The sequence below is a fragment of the Pan troglodytes genome, chromosome 2 (assembly GCF_028858775.2).
Source record: "Pan troglodytes isolate AG18354 chromosome 2, NHGRI_mPanTro3-v2.0_pri, whole genome shotgun sequence".
Lineage (NCBI taxonomy): Eukaryota > Metazoa > Chordata > Mammalia > Primates > Hominidae > Pan > Pan troglodytes.
The window spans coordinates 200,703,058-200,719,355 of record NC_086015.1 but is presented as its reverse complement, the minus strand read 5'-3'; the positions used below and the strand labels follow the sequence as shown (position 1 = coordinate 200,719,355).

The 16,298-nt window shown below is 47.8% G+C and overlaps 1 protein-coding gene across 9 annotated transcripts in view; it reads left to right on the top strand.

Annotated features, from left to right (window-relative positions):
• The window catches only part of BDH1 (3-hydroxybutyrate dehydrogenase 1), a 63,251-nt gene that overhangs the window by 24,506 nt on the left and 22,447 nt on the right, over window positions 1-16,298 (top strand). For 5 of the 9 annotated variants that reach the window (XM_016942570.3, XM_016942573.3, XM_016942571.4 and 2 more), the window contains 2 exons: window positions 2,272-2,397; window positions 15,240-15,312. In XM_016942570.3, the coding sequence (XP_016798059.1) occupies window positions 2,315-2,397; window positions 15,240-15,312 (156 nt within the window). In that variant the 5' untranslated portion in view covers window positions 2,272-2,314. Of the gene's footprint in view, window positions 1-2,271; window positions 2,398-9,854; window positions 10,502-14,647; window positions 14,707-15,239; window positions 15,313-16,298 lie in introns of all 9 variants that reach the window. The other 4 variants (XM_063807445.1, XM_063807446.1, XM_054682500.2 and 1 more) reach the window with 3 other exon arrangements.

Sequence of the window (16,298 nt, the reverse complement as noted above, 5' to 3'; positions counted from 1 at the left end):
TGCCCCAGCCTCCCGAGTAGCTGGGACTGTGGGCGCCCGCCACCACGCCTGGCTATTTTTTGTATTTTTAGTAGAGACAGGGTTTCACCATGTCAGCCAGGCTGGTCTCGAACTCATGACCTCAGGTGATCCACCTGCCTCAGCCTCCCAAAGTGCTGGGATTACAGGCGTGAGCCACCACGCCTGGCCAAGGGACTGAGTTTTTATGCACTTTTAATTATTTTGGCTTTAGTACTTTTAGATATGGCTGACTTCAAGGAAAACAAAATGGAAAGCAGCTGTCTATTTGGAGATCATATTAAAGCATTTTCTGCCACAGGCATTGAGCTAAGGGGTGGAAAGGACTTTAATTATAGATGACTGGATGGGAAGTTTCCCAGTGATGGTGACCTCAGACTCTGGTCCTGGGTCTTGGAGGGAGGAGGTAGAGATGTGTGTGCTTAGCCAGCTGGTCAGTACTTAGATGGCGGGAGGAGGTGCCTCATTAAAAAGTCTGAGCCAACATGGGCCTGTGCCTTCCATAAGACCATAAAAAGCCAGTCTGGGCTCCATTCTGCTGCTCTCTGCAAGGGGCTTTCCATGGAAACTTCTTTTGTGGCCACAGGCCAACTTTCCACCCCCAGACTGCCCTGCGGGAGCCCACTCAGCTCCCGTCCACTCCCCAGGGACTCAGAGTGCCTCCTTTGCGTCAGGCTCGTTCTAGGCACTGAGGATTTGGTGGTGAACCAGGTGGAGAGGATTCCTGGTGTCACTGAGCTTAGGATCTAGTAGAGGATAAAGTAAATAAACATAATTTTGAATGAAGGTAGCTGCTATGAGAGTGATCTTACAGAGAGCAACCTGTGTGTTGAATGGGAGCCACTTTAGTGAGGGAGACAGAGGACTCAGCATCCAGGATGAGAGCAGAGCAGGAGCCGGTACTCTGAGGCAGGAACACCCTCACATGGGCAAGGAGTTCTTGGAGTCAGTGGTGGCTGCGACGCAGTGAGCAAAAAGGAGGGTGGCCCAGTGAGCTAGGGGCCTCCAGGGAGGGAGAGGCCAGCCCCCACGGGCATGGAAAGTTGGCTTTAAACACGGAAGTCGCATAGCTTGACCGGTGTTAAAAAGGTTTCTTGGGCTGCTGTGCTGAGAATGGGGGTGTGGCAAATAGGGGCAGGAGTACAAGCAAGAGTTTACTGTAGTTCTGGAAAGGTAACACCAGAGAGGTTTCTGCCTGCTTTCCTTTCCTGAGGATTAAACAGATTAAACGCCTCCACCTGCTTCCAGCAGAGTGCATGGCAGTGGTTGCTCAGTTAACACTGCTGACCTCTGGGCCCAGGTGGCTGGTTATCAGTAAGGTTTGGGGTGGCAGCAAACAGGCAGGGGAGGAGCCTCCCAGGCAGTACCTTATTACCAGGAACAGTATGACAGACTATAGCCAGGTAGGCAAAGGAGAGGCTGGAACCCATTTACCAGCCCGCCTTCCTTCCTTTAGGCCTGGAGGAATCACTATTAACAGAACAGGAGGGCAACACATGCCCATGCTGATCAGCGGTCAATAATGCTGAAGAGTCGTGGTGCCTAGCAGCCTTAAGGTGTTACCAAGAGATTCTTGTTGCAATAAGGTTGCTTTAACCTCAAATGGTGAGGGAGGGGGGAGGGTGTGTGTGTGTGTGTTAATTACAAGAGTCTCTTATTTGGCAGCTCCAAACTCTATGCTATAATGAATTACTGATTAATTCAGCCTCAGAGCCAGAGCCCCCTTGTTTGTTCGCATGGGGGAAAGAGGTGGACGGCTGAGTCAGATGCTATGTGGCATGAGGACAAGCTGCCTGCAGGGGCAGGTGGGCACCTCAGGAATGAAGGCTGATGCCCTGGGGCACCACAGGTGGGCGTTTCAGCAGGTTAGAGGAATAGGACTTACCGAGTCAGAATCCCTGAGGGGTTAGGTCCCCGAGTCTCCCAGTGGTTGGCGGGTTCGAGGATCACTGATCTGGGCCAACCTGCTCACATTATGAATGGGTGATGACTTGCCCAGGGTTGCCCAGTGTGTTTGGTGGCACAGCTAGAGCCAGAACCCAGGCTTCCAGGCACCCTGGCTCCTGACTCTTTCCATCGTGAAGCTGCAGCTTGAGAGAGGAACCAGAGTAGACTGCCTGGTGGTACCAGGACTGGAGCTGGGTGGAACAGATGCAGCCCAGTTTGACTTTCACAACCTGAAAGGAACATGACTGTTCCTGATTAAAGCCCGGAAGGCAACAAAGTAATGCTGAGGGTGCGTTTGTGTTTCAGAACCACCGGGAGGAACTGGGCCGTTCTAACACCCGTTGCTACCATGCTGGCCACCCGCCTCTCCAGACCCCTGTCACGGCTCCCAGGAAAAACCCTAAGTGCCTGTGATAGAGAAAATGGAGCAAGGTAAGCAACCAGAGGTGGTGGTGGCCTTGAGGGGACACTTTCTGAGCAGGCAGAGGTTTTCACACATGGACGGTGTAGGCGGTGATGAGGCCTGATTCTCAGAGATGTCTCTCAATACCTTTGTCTCCCAGCAGAGGAAACTCAGAGGTGTCCTGGGAAGACATTTTCCCAGGGCACACAGGGCAGAAAGGAATATCTTTCATAACCACTTATTTTTTTTTCTTTTTGACGGAGTCTCACTCTGTTGCCAGGCTGGAGTGCAGTGGCGTGATCTCGGCTCACTGCCACCTCCGCCTCCTGGGTTCAAGTGATTCTCCCACGTCAGCCTCCTGAGTAGCTGGGATTACAGGCGCCTGCCACCATGCCCAGCTAATTTTTATATTTTTAGTAGAGACGGGGTTTCACCAGGTTGGCCAGGCTGGTCTTGAACTCCTGACCTCAGGTGATCCACCCGCCTTGGCCTCCCAAAGTGCTAGGATTACAGGCATGAGCCACTGTGCCTGGCCATAACCACTTTTTAAAACCCTTTTTATTTTGAAATAACTTTAGACTTATACAAGAGTTGCAAAAATCGTTGGAAAGGGTTTCTGGATCCCCTTCAGCTAACTTCCCTAAATGTTAACATCTTACAAAACCATACTGCAATGATCAAAATCAGGAAATTACCATTGATAGAATACTATTAACTAGTCTACAGACCTTATTCCAGTGTTGCCAAGTGGCTGCTGATGGACCTTTTTCTGGTCCAGGATCGAATCCCAAATCCCACATGGCACGGAGGTGTCATGTGTTTTTAGTTTCTTCCTGCCGGGGACAGGTCTTCAGTCTTTTTCGCTCACGACCTTGACACTCTGGCTGGTTATGTTGTACAATGTCTCTCAGTTTGGGTTTGTGTGGCAAGACGCCCGCGGCAGTGAAGCAGTGCTTTTCTCAGCCCGTCGTGCCAGGAGGTACATTATTTTATGTGGCTCATTACTTTAGCCACCTGGATAACTGCTCTTTTAAAACTTCATGCATGAAATCAGTTACCCGAAATGTCCCGAGCCTTCACCGCATCGTTTGTGTGATTTCGAGGAAGCATTATATAAGTACAAATTAGACAAGCAGCTGTTCTTCTTTGAGAGCTTCTGGAATTGCCTTTTCCCAGGGGATTCAGTGGGCTCTGCTGCCACATTTTACTCTTTTGCAGTCTGAGCAAGGAAAAAACAAGAAATACCTTTTTCTTTCTGTTATATTTGAGGGGAGTGAAATTGAAGATTATGTTAAATTCAAAGTCCCAGGATCTAGAACACTGATATTTCTATGCCAATAATATGTTTAATGGAACATGCATTTAGACTGAGACTCTGTTGCCCAGGCAATGTGGCAACCTCTTGGCTCAGAGCAACCTCTGCCTCCCGGGTTCAAGCAATTCTTCCGCCTCAGCCTCCCAAGTAGCTGGGACTACAGGCACGTGCCATCACACCCGGCTAATTTTTTGTATTTTTAGTAGAGATGGGGTTTTGCCATGTTGGCCAGGCTGGTCTTGAACTCCTGACTTCAACTGATCCGCCTGCCTCGGCCTCCCAATGTGCTGGGATTCACCACGCCCGGCCCGGCTTTTAGCAGCATTTGCTTGAATTTATTTCTGAGAGATACAGAGGCATGGCTTGGAGCTGGGGCTCCACCTACCTGAGGACCCCACGTGAGAAGAGTTTAGAATGCCCCATTGGCACAGGTGGCAGGAGGCCCCTGCCATCAGAGCGGGGGCGGTGGAGGCCCCTGCCATCAGAGCGGGGATGGAGCTCGGCTTTGTTGAAGGGCTTTTGAAAGAAGGTGACTTGCTGCAATTGTTTTTTCAGTGAGTGATTCATAAAGATGGCAAGATCTGTCTCCAACGTGGCTTTTAGAGATTTCTGGAGTTTTTTTATAGAGGAGAAGATAATCCCACAGGAAGTTAAAATACTTTTACAAAGGTTTTGTTCTCAAATGTCAGGAAAGTGAGGCATTAGTCAAGCTCCTGGCTCACTTGAGGGGAAAGAAAGATTGTCAAAGGGAATTCGGAATCTTCTGGATGGACTGAGAAGTAACTTGGTTAGGTTGAGGGGCCTGGGCGGTGGTTGGGCAGCCGCAGAGCTGTCAGAGTAGAGTCAATGTCGTAGGGTGAAGGTATGGGCAGCGTGGAGGGGGACCCAGGTACAGAAGGAGGCTGGCATGGTGGGTAATCGCCATGCCTAGGATCCCACAGTCCCTCAAAGGGAAAACTTTGGCCTGATTATTTTGCTTGAGTCTCAGTTGGAAAGGGCGTCATATTCCAGTCTCCACCTGTGAGTGAATCTTGCTGATAGCATCCTTACCAAGTGACTTTATCGCCTCTGTTTGAGTATGTCCAGTGATGGAGAGGTTAGTACCTCTCATAGCAGGCCTCCTGTGTTTGGACATCTCCTTATTGAGGAGAAATCTTTTCTCCTGTTAATGCCACTCCTTGTTCTTGGGTCTGCCCCTGCATTCACACTGAACGAGTTATTCCCTTCTCCCCAGGGGCACTGTGCCACCTCAATACCCACCCACTTGTCTACTCTTATTCCACCCACATGGTTTCTCCTTGTTTATCTCTCATGGTTTCCCCACTATCATCCAGGTCTCCCCCCTGAATGGTCTGCACTTTGCCTGTGCTCCTTCTTAAGATGTGGTGCCTGAACAAAACACCCACCACTCTTGACGTGCCCAGAGCAGGCATCACCCAGTACACATGGCTCCGTCCAGATGAAAACCTTCCCAGGAGTGGCTGGATAAGGCCCCCAACCCCAACACTTGACAACCTGCTGTGCTTACTGGCTCCCCATGGCCCTCCGATTTCAGATTTCTCAGATTTCTGGCTTTGCCAGAAGACTCTGGCATCCCTGGGGCAGGTGCCTTGCTCACATCTGGGACCCTGCCTCCTGGGCTGTGATCACCAGTGCTCAGCTCTGCCAGGCCAGGTACAGCACATAGTGCTCCCAGGGTGGCCTGACCCGGGCAGAGTGGAGAAGGGCTCTTGCCTCCCCTATCCTAGTTTCTTTCCTGTCCAGCCTAGGCTCACATAGCTTCTTTTGGCTGCCACATCACATGCGGGATTCATGGTCAAACAGGCTAAATTTTTTTCACAGATGCTGCCGTGAGGCCATATTTCTCCCGAGCTGCACCTGTGCCACTGATATGTGTTCCTCCTAAGCCCCGTCTTGTTAGATTCAAATGGACTCATGGCTCCTCTCAGCAGAAAGCTGGGTTACTGGTTATTGTTGCTGATTCCTGATGGGGACAATAAAAGGCACAGATACACAGACTGGTAAGATAGAGAAGAAGCCAGAATGAACGCCCTGGCCAGCACAGGGAGCGCTCTCAAATGCGGCCGGGATGGCCAGGACTCTGAGGACAGCAGGCTCTTCCACAGCGCCTTGGGGAGGTGCCAGACTGCACCACTTCCTCCCTCTCATTCTGTTCCTGGGTTAGGGCAAAAATCAGGAAGCTCTCGTCTTCTGAATCTCACAGCCACCCCTTTGGGCTCTCCCTTCAGAAAGTGTGTTGACCGGTGGGGGCACGGTGGCTCACACGTGTAATCCCAGCACTTTGGGAGGCTGAGGCGGGCGGATCACCTGAGGTCGGGAGTTTGAGACCAACCTGTCCAACATGGAGAAACCCCGTCTCTAATAAAAATACAAAATTAGCCGGGCTTGTGGCGTGTGCCTGTAATCCCAGCTACTTGGGAGGCTGAGGCGGGAGAATCGCTTGAACCCGGGAGGAAGAGGTTGCGGTGAGCCGAGATCGTGCCATTGCACTCCAGCCTGGGCGACAAGAGCAAAACTCCGTCTCAAAAAAACAAAAAAAAACCAAAAAAAAACCAAAAAAAAAAAAAAAAAACACAAAACAAAACAAGAAAGAAAGAAAGCGTGTTGACCATCTCGAGCTTAACTTGTGCCTCCCGAGAGACTGAGACCGGCATAGCTGTTGGTGTTAGTGGCTTGGTTGGCCAGCAGCTTGCTGTTACTGCAGGACCCTCCTGGGCAGAGGAGACCCTCCAGGGAAATACACACTATTTTATGTGCTGGTTTTGGGCCTAACGCCTCATGGGCATTCTTAGCCCTGGGAGACCAGTGTATGAGCTGGGATTGCCTCACACTAAAAGTAGCAGGAACCCCTAGAAGTCTAGGGCCATTGTGGCTTTGGGGAGCCCAGGCTCCTTGTTTTTTTCTGCTGTGTTATTCTGAAGGCAGCTCAGGATCCCAGGATACTGTGATAGTCCTTCACCTCCAGCCTCAGTCCAGGCAGGGACAAGCAACGCACCTGCATCGGGAAAGCAAAACTCAGCAATTGTGGTCGACCTCCGCTTGCAGCCTATTGGCCAGGGGCAGGTCACGTGACCACTAGGTGGGTGGTAATCTGGAAAGCGTTGGGCGCACTGCTGTCCCCGGACAAAATCCAGATTCTTGTTAGTGAGGCAGATGAGAAGAACGGATGCTGGCAGGCAACGAGCAGTGTCTGTCACAGCTCAGCCGGGCTGTGGCCTCCAGCTGTTCACAGGGATATTGGGGCTTTGACATTCAAGGGGCTCAAAGGGGAACCCCCTGGGGATAGGTCTTTGTTTTTCTCTCCCTGTAAGGCAGTGGTATTGAACCTTGGTTGTGGGTTAGAATCACCTAGAGAACAGTGAGGGAAAAAGTATCTGTGCCTCACCTCTGGGTCAGGAGTGAGGCTAGGCAAAGGAATACTTTAAAGAACTTCCCTGTGATTAAAAAGAAAAAAAAATCATTCTATGGAGAATCTCAAACATATGCAAAAGTAGAAAGCTGTATATTGATCCCTGGTGTACCTGTCACCTGGGTTTCCATAATTATTAGCACATGGCCAATCTTGTTTCAGCTACATCTCCATTTTCCTCCCCCTCCCCATACCAGATTATTTTTCAAAGCAATTCCTGGACATGGTATTTCATTTGCAAATATTTTAATATTTATCTCTAAATGATAAGAACTCGTTTTAGTAATATAACCACACGACCATGATCACATTTCCAAGTGATTCTAATAAACAGGGGCCCAGAGAACAACTGCTGTGGACTAGATGAACCAGTTCTTCCCCCAGGACCTGTTGCACTGGAATCCCCTGAGGTGAATGACACAGGCAGATTTCTGGGGCCACCCCTTCCTACTGAATCAGAATGTCAACGGGAGGGACCTGGGAGTTTGCATTTTAACAAGCTCCCCAAGTGCTTGTTAACTAACTTTTGAGAGCTGAGGCAGTAAGGTCTTCCTGCTCCCAAGGCCCCTTCAAATTGAGAAGCAGCCCTAAGATGGGGATCCCACAGCGACTGTAAGAGCTGCAAATTGAGGGAAGAGGAATTAGAGTAGGATGAGGCAATCCCAGCAGTGGCCAAGAAGGAAAGGCCGAGAACTCCAGCAGTGCTCAGGAGGCACTCTCATGCTAGCTGGAGCTGCCCGCCCAGGAGTATTCACAGCCCCACCTTACCCACCTTGTCAGGGTATTGCTGTGCGGGGGGCAGGTGAGTCGAGATAGAACCTTCTGCTCTCTAGAAGAGTAGAAATGCGCCATTGACTGTTGGGTATAAGTGGTAGAGCCTGGTATAACACACCCAGACTCAGTTAATTTTAGGTCTGAATATATTTGACAATGGAGAGACAGTTTAGAGAAAGACGGGCAGCAAGTCAATCTGAAATAAGCTCTCTTGCCTAGACCTTTTTGTTACTTGTTTTGTTTTGTTTTTGTTTTAAGACAGGTCTCACTCTCGCCCAGGCTGGAGTACAGTGGCACAATCTTGGCTCACTGCAACCTCTGCTTCCCGGGCTCAAATGATTCTGCTGCCTCAGCCTCCTGAGTAGCTGGGATTATAGGCGTGTGCCACCACGCCCTGCTAATTTTTGTATTTTTAGTAGAGATGGGGTTTCACCATGTTGGCCAGGCTGGTCTCGAACTCCTGGCCTCAAGTGTCTGCCCGCCTCAGCCTCCCAAAGTGCTGGGATTACAGGTGTGAGCCACCGCTCCCGGCCACAACCTTTTTGTTACTTTTAAAAATGTCAGGTAGGCTGGGCACGGTGGTTCACACCTGTAATCCCAGCACTTTGGGAGACAGAGGCAGGTAGATCACTTGAGGCCAGGAGTTCGAGACCAGCCTGGCCAACATGGTGAAACCCCATCTCTACCAAAAACACAAAATTTAGCAGGGCGTGGTGGAACATGCCTATAATAATCCCAGCTACTTGGGAGCCAGAGGCATGAGAATTGCTTGAACCCGGGAGGCAGAGGTTGCAGTGAGCCAAGGTTGTGCCACAGCACTCCAGTCTGGGTGAAAGAGAGAGACGCTGTCTAAAAAAAAAAGTGCTAAGGGTGTGGCCCTTAGGAGACAGGAACAAAACATCTAGTTCCACTAGGGATGTAACTGCCCAATGGCTTCACCTTGCTCACTGCCTAGACAGAACCGGTTTATCAAGACAGAGGAATTGCAGTAGACAAAGAGTAATTCACGCAGCGCCGGCTGTGCAAGAGACCAGAGTTTTATTATTACTCAAATCAGTCTCTCCAAACATTCAGGAATCAAGAGTTTTTAAGGATAATTTGGTGGGTTGGGGAAGGCCAGTGACAGAGTATTGATTGGTTGGGCCGGAGAGGAAATCATGGGAAATTGAAGCTGTCTTCTTGTGCTGAGTCAGTTCCTGGATCGGGGCCACAAGATCAGATGAGCCAGTTTATCCACCTGGGTGGTGCCAGCTGATCTATCAAGTGCAGGGTCTGCAAAATATCTCAAGCACTGATCTTAGGAGCAGTTCAGGGAGGGTCAGAATCTTGTAGCTTCCAGCTGTATGACTATAAATTATGGTTTATAATTTGTAATCTGGTGCCTAATTTGTTAGTCCTACAAAGACAGTCTGATCCCCAGGCAAGAAGGAGGTTTGTTTTGGGAAAGGGCTGCCATCTTTGTTTTAAACTATAAACTATAGTCTGGGCATGGTGGCTCACACCTGTAATCCCAGCACTTTGGGAGGCTGAGGTGGGCGGAACACCTGAGGTCAGGAGTTCGAGACCAGCCTGGCCAACATGGCAAAACCCTGTCTCTACTGAAAATACAAAACTTAGCCAGGCGTGGTGGTGGGTGCCTGTAATCCCAACCACTTGGGAAGCTGAAGCTGGAGAATTGCTTGAACCCAGGTTGCAGCGAGCCAAGATCGTACCACTGCACTCTAGCCTGGGTGACAAGAGTGAAACTTTATCTCAAAAAAATATAACTCATCTCAAATATAACTCCATCTCAAAAAAACAAAACTATAAACTAAGTTCCTCCCAAAGCTAGCTCAGCCCACAGCCAGGAATGAAAAAGGACGGCTTGGAGGTTAGAAGCAAGATGGAGTTGGTTAGGTCAGCTCTCTTTCACTGTCTCAGTGTTTTGCAATGGTGGTTTCAATGACACCTTCTCATTCTTTCTGCAGAGCAACACTGGGGGTCATGGGAATACAGACTGATGCTCTTTGGATGGAGTCATTCACGAGCTTTGGGTGTACCGACCACACTATCCTGATCACTTGAGACCATCTGTGCACAAGGACTTAAAATCCAGACTCCTCTGTGGCAGTACAAAAGGACAGGGGGTTACCTTGGCAGGTTTTCCTAGTGAACCCTCATTTCTGTCTAGTGAATTTAATGTTCTTTAAGAACATATTTTAATAATTTTTTAAAAGCTTAATATGTTGAATAGGTAATATATTTACATGGTACAAAATTTGAATGGCAGGCCGGGCACCGTGGCTCATGCCTGTGATCCCAGCACTTTGGGAGGCCAAGGCAGGCGGATCACCTGAGGTCAGGAGTTCGAGACCGGCGTGGCCAACATGGTGAAACCCCGTCTCTACTAAAAATACAAAAATTGGCCAGGTGTGGTGATGCAAGCCTGTAGTCCCAGCTACTCAGGAGGCTGAGGCAGGAGAATCGCTTGAACCCAGGAGGCAGAGGTTGCAGTGAGCTGAGGTCGTGTCACTGCACTCCAGCCTGGGCAACAAGAGTGAAACTCTGTCTCAAAAACAAAACAAAACAAAACAAAAAACAAAATTTGAATGGCGTCAAATGGTATACAGAAAAGGTAAGTCTATCTCCCATCTCTTTTCCCCTGTTACCACCTGCTCATTCACCCCTACCTCCTCCATTTGTCATTACTGGGTTAATATCCTTTAAAAACTAACAGGACCTCCGCTTCTGGGAAGATGGAGTAGATGTACTTTTCTCTATTCTTTCTGTCAAGTACAACTAAAAACCCTGGATATTACATAAATTATAAATAATTTAGTAAGTATGTAATATATAAAAAGCCTCTTAAAAGGCAGAGAGAAGAAGGCAGACCAGCTAAGGACCTCAGGACCCAAGAAATGGCGCAGTGATGAGTTCTCTAGGTTTTCTTTTTGTTTCTTATGTCCCAGACTTGGAGTTGAAGCAGCCGGCAACCCAGAAATACCAGTAAGCTCAGACGCAAAAATCCCCAACAAAAATTTGCTCTCTCTAGCCAAATGACCAGCGTAGTAGGACAGAACAAGTGGGTTTGTTCCAGGGATATAAGGATGGTTCATTATTTGAAAATTAATCTCATCCACCAAATTAATGAACTAAAAGAAGAAAACTTACATGATGCTCTCTATCAATGCAGAAGATGCAAAATTTAGCACACATTTATGATTTTAAAAATCTCAGGAAAAATAGACATAGAGGGGGAATTTCCTGAACTTGATAAAGGGTAAACACCATAAGCCTTCAGCTAACATACTTAAGGGTGAGACTGAATGCTTTGTCCCTAAGATGGGGAACAAACCAAGGATATTAGTTCTCACCACTTATCCAACATAGTGCTGTAATTTCTAGCCAGTGCAATAAGATAAGAAATGGAGGTAAAAGTCATATAGATTGGAAAAGAAGGAATAAGACTCCATATTTGCAGATTACATGATTGTGTACATAGAAGATCCCAAGGCATCCACAAAAAAACTCCTAGAACTAATAAGTAAGTTTAGCAGGGTTACAAGATACAAGATAACACACAAAAATCAATTGCATTTCTGTATACTAGCAATGAACATATGGATATCAAATTTTAGAACAATACAGTTTCGACCGGATGTGGTAGTTCATGCCTGTAATCCCAGCACTTTGGGAGGATGAGGTGGGAGGATCACTTGAGTCCAGGAGTTCAAGATCAGCCTGGGCAACATGGTGAGACCCTGTCTCTGCAAAAAATACAAAAATTAGCTGAACCTGGTGGTGCATGCCTGTAGTCCCAGCTACTGGGGAGGCTGAGGTGGGAAGATTGCTTGAGTGTGGCAGGCGGAGGCTGCAGTGAGCCGAGATCATGCTACCGCACTCCAGCCTAGGCAACAGAGTGAGACCCTGTCTCAAAAAATAAAATAGAATGAAATAAAATAAAACAAAACAAAACAATACCATTTGTAGTTGCTCAAAAAAAGAGAGAAATAGATGTAACAAACATGTTACACGTAACACAGCATGTGTAGGATTTGTTTGTTTTGTTTTTGTTTGTTTGGTTGGGTTTTTTTGAGACGGAGTTTCACTCTTGTTGCCCAGGCTTCAGTGCAATGGTGCAATCTCGGCTCACTTTGACTTCCGCCTCCTGGGTTCAAGTGATTCTTCTGCCTCAGCCTCCCGAGGAGCTGGGATTACAGGCACCCCCTCACCATGCCCGGCTGGTTTTTTATATTTTTAGTAGAGTCAGGGTTTCACCATGTCGGCCAGGCTGGTCTTGAACTCCTGACCTCAGTTGATCCACCCGCCTCGGCCTCCCAAAGTGCTGGGGTTACAGGGATGACCCACCATGCCCGGCCGCATGTATGGTTTAAATGCTGAAAACGACACAACACTGATGAAAGAAATCAAAGATCTATGTAAATGGAAACCCCATACTGTACTCAGGAATTGGAAGACTCAACAAAGTAAAGATGCCAACTTTCCCCAAATTGATATACAGGTTTAGCACACTTTCTATAAAAATCCCAGTCATATTTTTTATAGATGAAGACAAGATTACTCTAAAATTTATATGGAAAGGCAAAGGAAATAGAATAGCTAAAAGAATTTTGAAGAAGAAAAATAAAGTAGCAGCACATATATCAATGAATCAAAATAGAAAATCCAGAAATAGGCCCACCCAAATATGCCCAACCAATTTTTGACAAAAGTGCAAAAGCAATTCAATGGAGGAAAGATAACGTTTTCAAAAAATGGCGCTGGAACAAATGGACACAAAACTTAGACCTAAGTCTGACGTCTTATACAAAAATTAATGGATCATAGACTTAAGAAGTAAAACATAAAACTATAAAACTTTTTTTTTTTTGAGACAGGGTCTCCCTCAGTCCCCCAGGCTGGAGTGCAGTGGTGCGATCTCAGCTCATTGCAACCTCTGCCTCCTGGGCTCAGTTGATCTTCCTGCCTCAGCCTTCCAAGTAGCTGGGACTTAAAGGCGTGAGCCACCACACCTGACTAATTTTCGTATTTTTTGTAGAGATGGGGTTTCGCCATGTTGCCCGGGCTGTTCTCGAACTCCTGAGCTCAAGCAATCTGCCCACCTCAGCCTCCCAAAGCGCTGGGATTACAGGCATGAGCCACCATCCCAGCCAAAACTATAAAACTTTTAGAAAAGAACATAGAAGAAAATCTTTGGGTCCTGGGGGCAAAGAGCTCTGAGACTTGACACCAAAAGCATGCCGCATAAGAGGAAAATACTGGACTTTATTTAGGGGTTAAGAGTTTAGACTCTGGACTCTCTCAGCCCTGGTTTCACTAGTTAGCTCTATCACTAACTACATTGGGCATTGAAAATTCCTCTGTTGTCCCACGTGGTGCATGGGTGATTGTAGACGAGGACACAGATCCTGAAGGCAGAAGTAATTTCTCTAAGCAACGTTGTTGGTTGGTGGCAGAGTCTGGGTTACAACCCCTGGTTTCCTGATTCCGAGTCCAAGTGAAACATTTTTGCCCCTGCAGTAGACCCTGCTACAGAGGATAAAAAGGCACGTTATAGACTAGGAGAAAAATTTTGCCTACCACATATGTAACCAAGGACTAGCAGCTAGGACATCTGAAGAATTCTCAACATTCAACGGGGTAGAAGAACGAACAATTCAATAGAATATGGGCAAAAGACATGAAGAGGCATTTTACCAAACATAGGGTGCTATGGTCTGAATGTTTGCATTCTCCTCAAATTCCTGTGTTGAAATCCTAACCCCCAAGGTATTGGTATTAGGAGGCAGGGGCCCTGGGAGGTGATTAGGTCATGAAGGTGGAGCCCTCATGGATGGGATTAGTGTCTTTATAAAAGAGACCTTTGCCATGTGAGGTTACAGTGAGAAGACATCTGTCTATGAAGAAAGTGGGCCCTCGCCAAACACAGTCTGCTGGCACTTTGCACTTCAACTCCCCAGCTTCCAGAACTGTAAGGAATATAAGTCTGTTGTTTGTAAGCCACCCAGTCTATGGTATTTTGTTATAGCAGCCCAAACAGACTAAGACAGGTGACAAATAAACATGAAAAGATGTTCAACATCATTAGCCATTAGGGAAATGCAGATTAAAACCACAGCGAAATATCATGATACAGTTTTCAGCATGGCTAAACTAGAAAATAGTGACACCACCAAATGCCGGCAAGGCTGTGGGGAAACTGGGTTGTTCAGACACTGCCACTGGGGATGTAGCATACTATAGCCACTTTCATAAACAGTTTGTCAGTTTCTTAAAAAACTAAACCTGCAACTACCATATGACCCAGCAATTACACCCCTGGGCACCTACCCAAGAGAAATGAAAACTCAACATTTGCGCAAAAACCTGTGTAGGAATGTTCAAGCAGCTTTATTCATAATATGCCCAAACAGGAAACAACTCAGCTGTCCTTCAGTAGGTAAATAGTTAAGCAAATTGTCATACCCCTGTATCATGGAGCACTACCTAGCAATAAAAAGGAGCAAATTATTGATACATAACAATCTGGATGAATCTCCAGAGAATTATGTTGAATGAAAAAAGCCAGCCCCTGAAGGATACATACTGTATGATTCCATTTACATAACATTCTTGAAATGCTAAAATTATAGAGATGGGGAACAGATTTGTGGTTAAAGATGGAGTGCGGTGGGAAGAAAGTAGGTGTGGCTATAAAAGGGTAACATGAAGGATCCTTGTGGTGATGGAAATTTCTGTGTTTTTATTGTATCCGTGTCAGTATCCTGGTTGTGATATGGTAATACAGTTTTGCAAGATACTACCCTTAGGGGAAATGAGGTAAGACCTGGCATCTCTCTGTATTATTTCTTAATTGCATGTGAATCTACAATTATTTCAAAATAAAAAGTATGATTGAAGTAACTATCAGGAAGCTTAGCCTACCGTGGATTAAGACATCAAAATTGCAGCAGGCTTTAACAAAGCTATACTACTGCAAGGATAGTTCACACTTGAATTAGCTTGAAACATTACCTATCTATGTCATCTTGGAAAGCAGAAAATGGAACTTTATTGGAGTGGGACACTGGATGGCCAGGGTTTAGCAGAGCCTGCCCAACAAAAGTAGCTTCAAAATTGGCTTTATTCTCAGGAAGGCTCTTCCTGGACAGTGGCAAACATAGCCATAGCAAATACTGGCTCACTTTCTATCAGCCAGCAACCCTGGTGGAAAGAGGGCCTCTTACTCAGTTGTACCAGCAAGCTGTCTCCAGGAGCCGGGGCTGGAGAGACACCCAGTGCTGCTTTAGGCCAGTGTGGCTGAGGGTCTGTCTAGTCTGTCCTTGTACTCACGGCTTCCTTTTCTCTCGCAGACGCCCACTATTGCTTGGTTCTACTTCCTTTATCCCGATTGGCCGTCGGACTTATGCCAGTGCGGCGGAGCCGGTGAGTGGAAGCCCAGCTACCCGGGAGCCAGTTGGATGATCAGAACCCTTTGTTCTGGGCCCCTAGGCCCTGAGCTACCCTCAGAGTGGGGCCTTAGTGTTTCCAGGACACTCGGAGCCACTTTCTCACTTAACCCTCCCCCAAAGCCCCTCATCAGTAATGAGCTCACACACCCCCATCCATGTGGTGAGGAAGCAGTAATGAGGCACTCCAGCCCCTCCCAGCCAGGAAGGTATCACTGGAGGCCTAGTGGGGAGCGAGAACTCCCAGCCCCTCCCAGCCAGGAAGGTATCACTGGAGGCCTGGGGGGGGGGGCGAGAACTCCCAGCCCCACCCAGCAAGTTAGGGGTTAAGAGTTTAGACTCCGGAGGCCCAGGGCGGTGGCTCCCGCCTGTAATCCCAGCACTTTGGGAGGCCGAGGTGGGTGGATCACCTAAGGTAGGGAGTTCAAGACCAGCCTGGCCAACATGGAGAAACCCCATCTCTACTAAAAATACAAAATTAGCTGGGCATGGAGGTGCATGCCTGTAATCCCAGCTACTTGGGAGGCTGAGGCAGGAGAACTGCTTGAACCCGGAAGGTGAAGGTTTTGCGGTGAGCCGAGACCGGCCATTGCCCTCCAGCCTGGGCAACAAGAGCCAAACTCCGTCTCAAAAAAAAGAAGAAGAGTTTAGACTCTGGAATCTCTCAGCCCTGGTTTCAGTTCCAGCTCTATCACTAGCTACATTGAACGTTTTAAAAAGACCTCTGTTTCTCACATGTAGCATGGGGGACTGTAGATGAGATCCTGAAGGCAGAAGTAATTTTCCCAAGCAACATTGCTGGTTGGTAGCCGAGTCTGGGTTAGAACCTGGCCTTTCCACTATACCATGGTGCTTCTCCAGACAGCAAGAACAAGGTAGGGAGGGCCAGGCTTGGGCCACTCAGGAAGCACTAACTCTCACTGCACAGAGGGTGGAGAGGCCTGGTCACTTTGCCCCGGTACC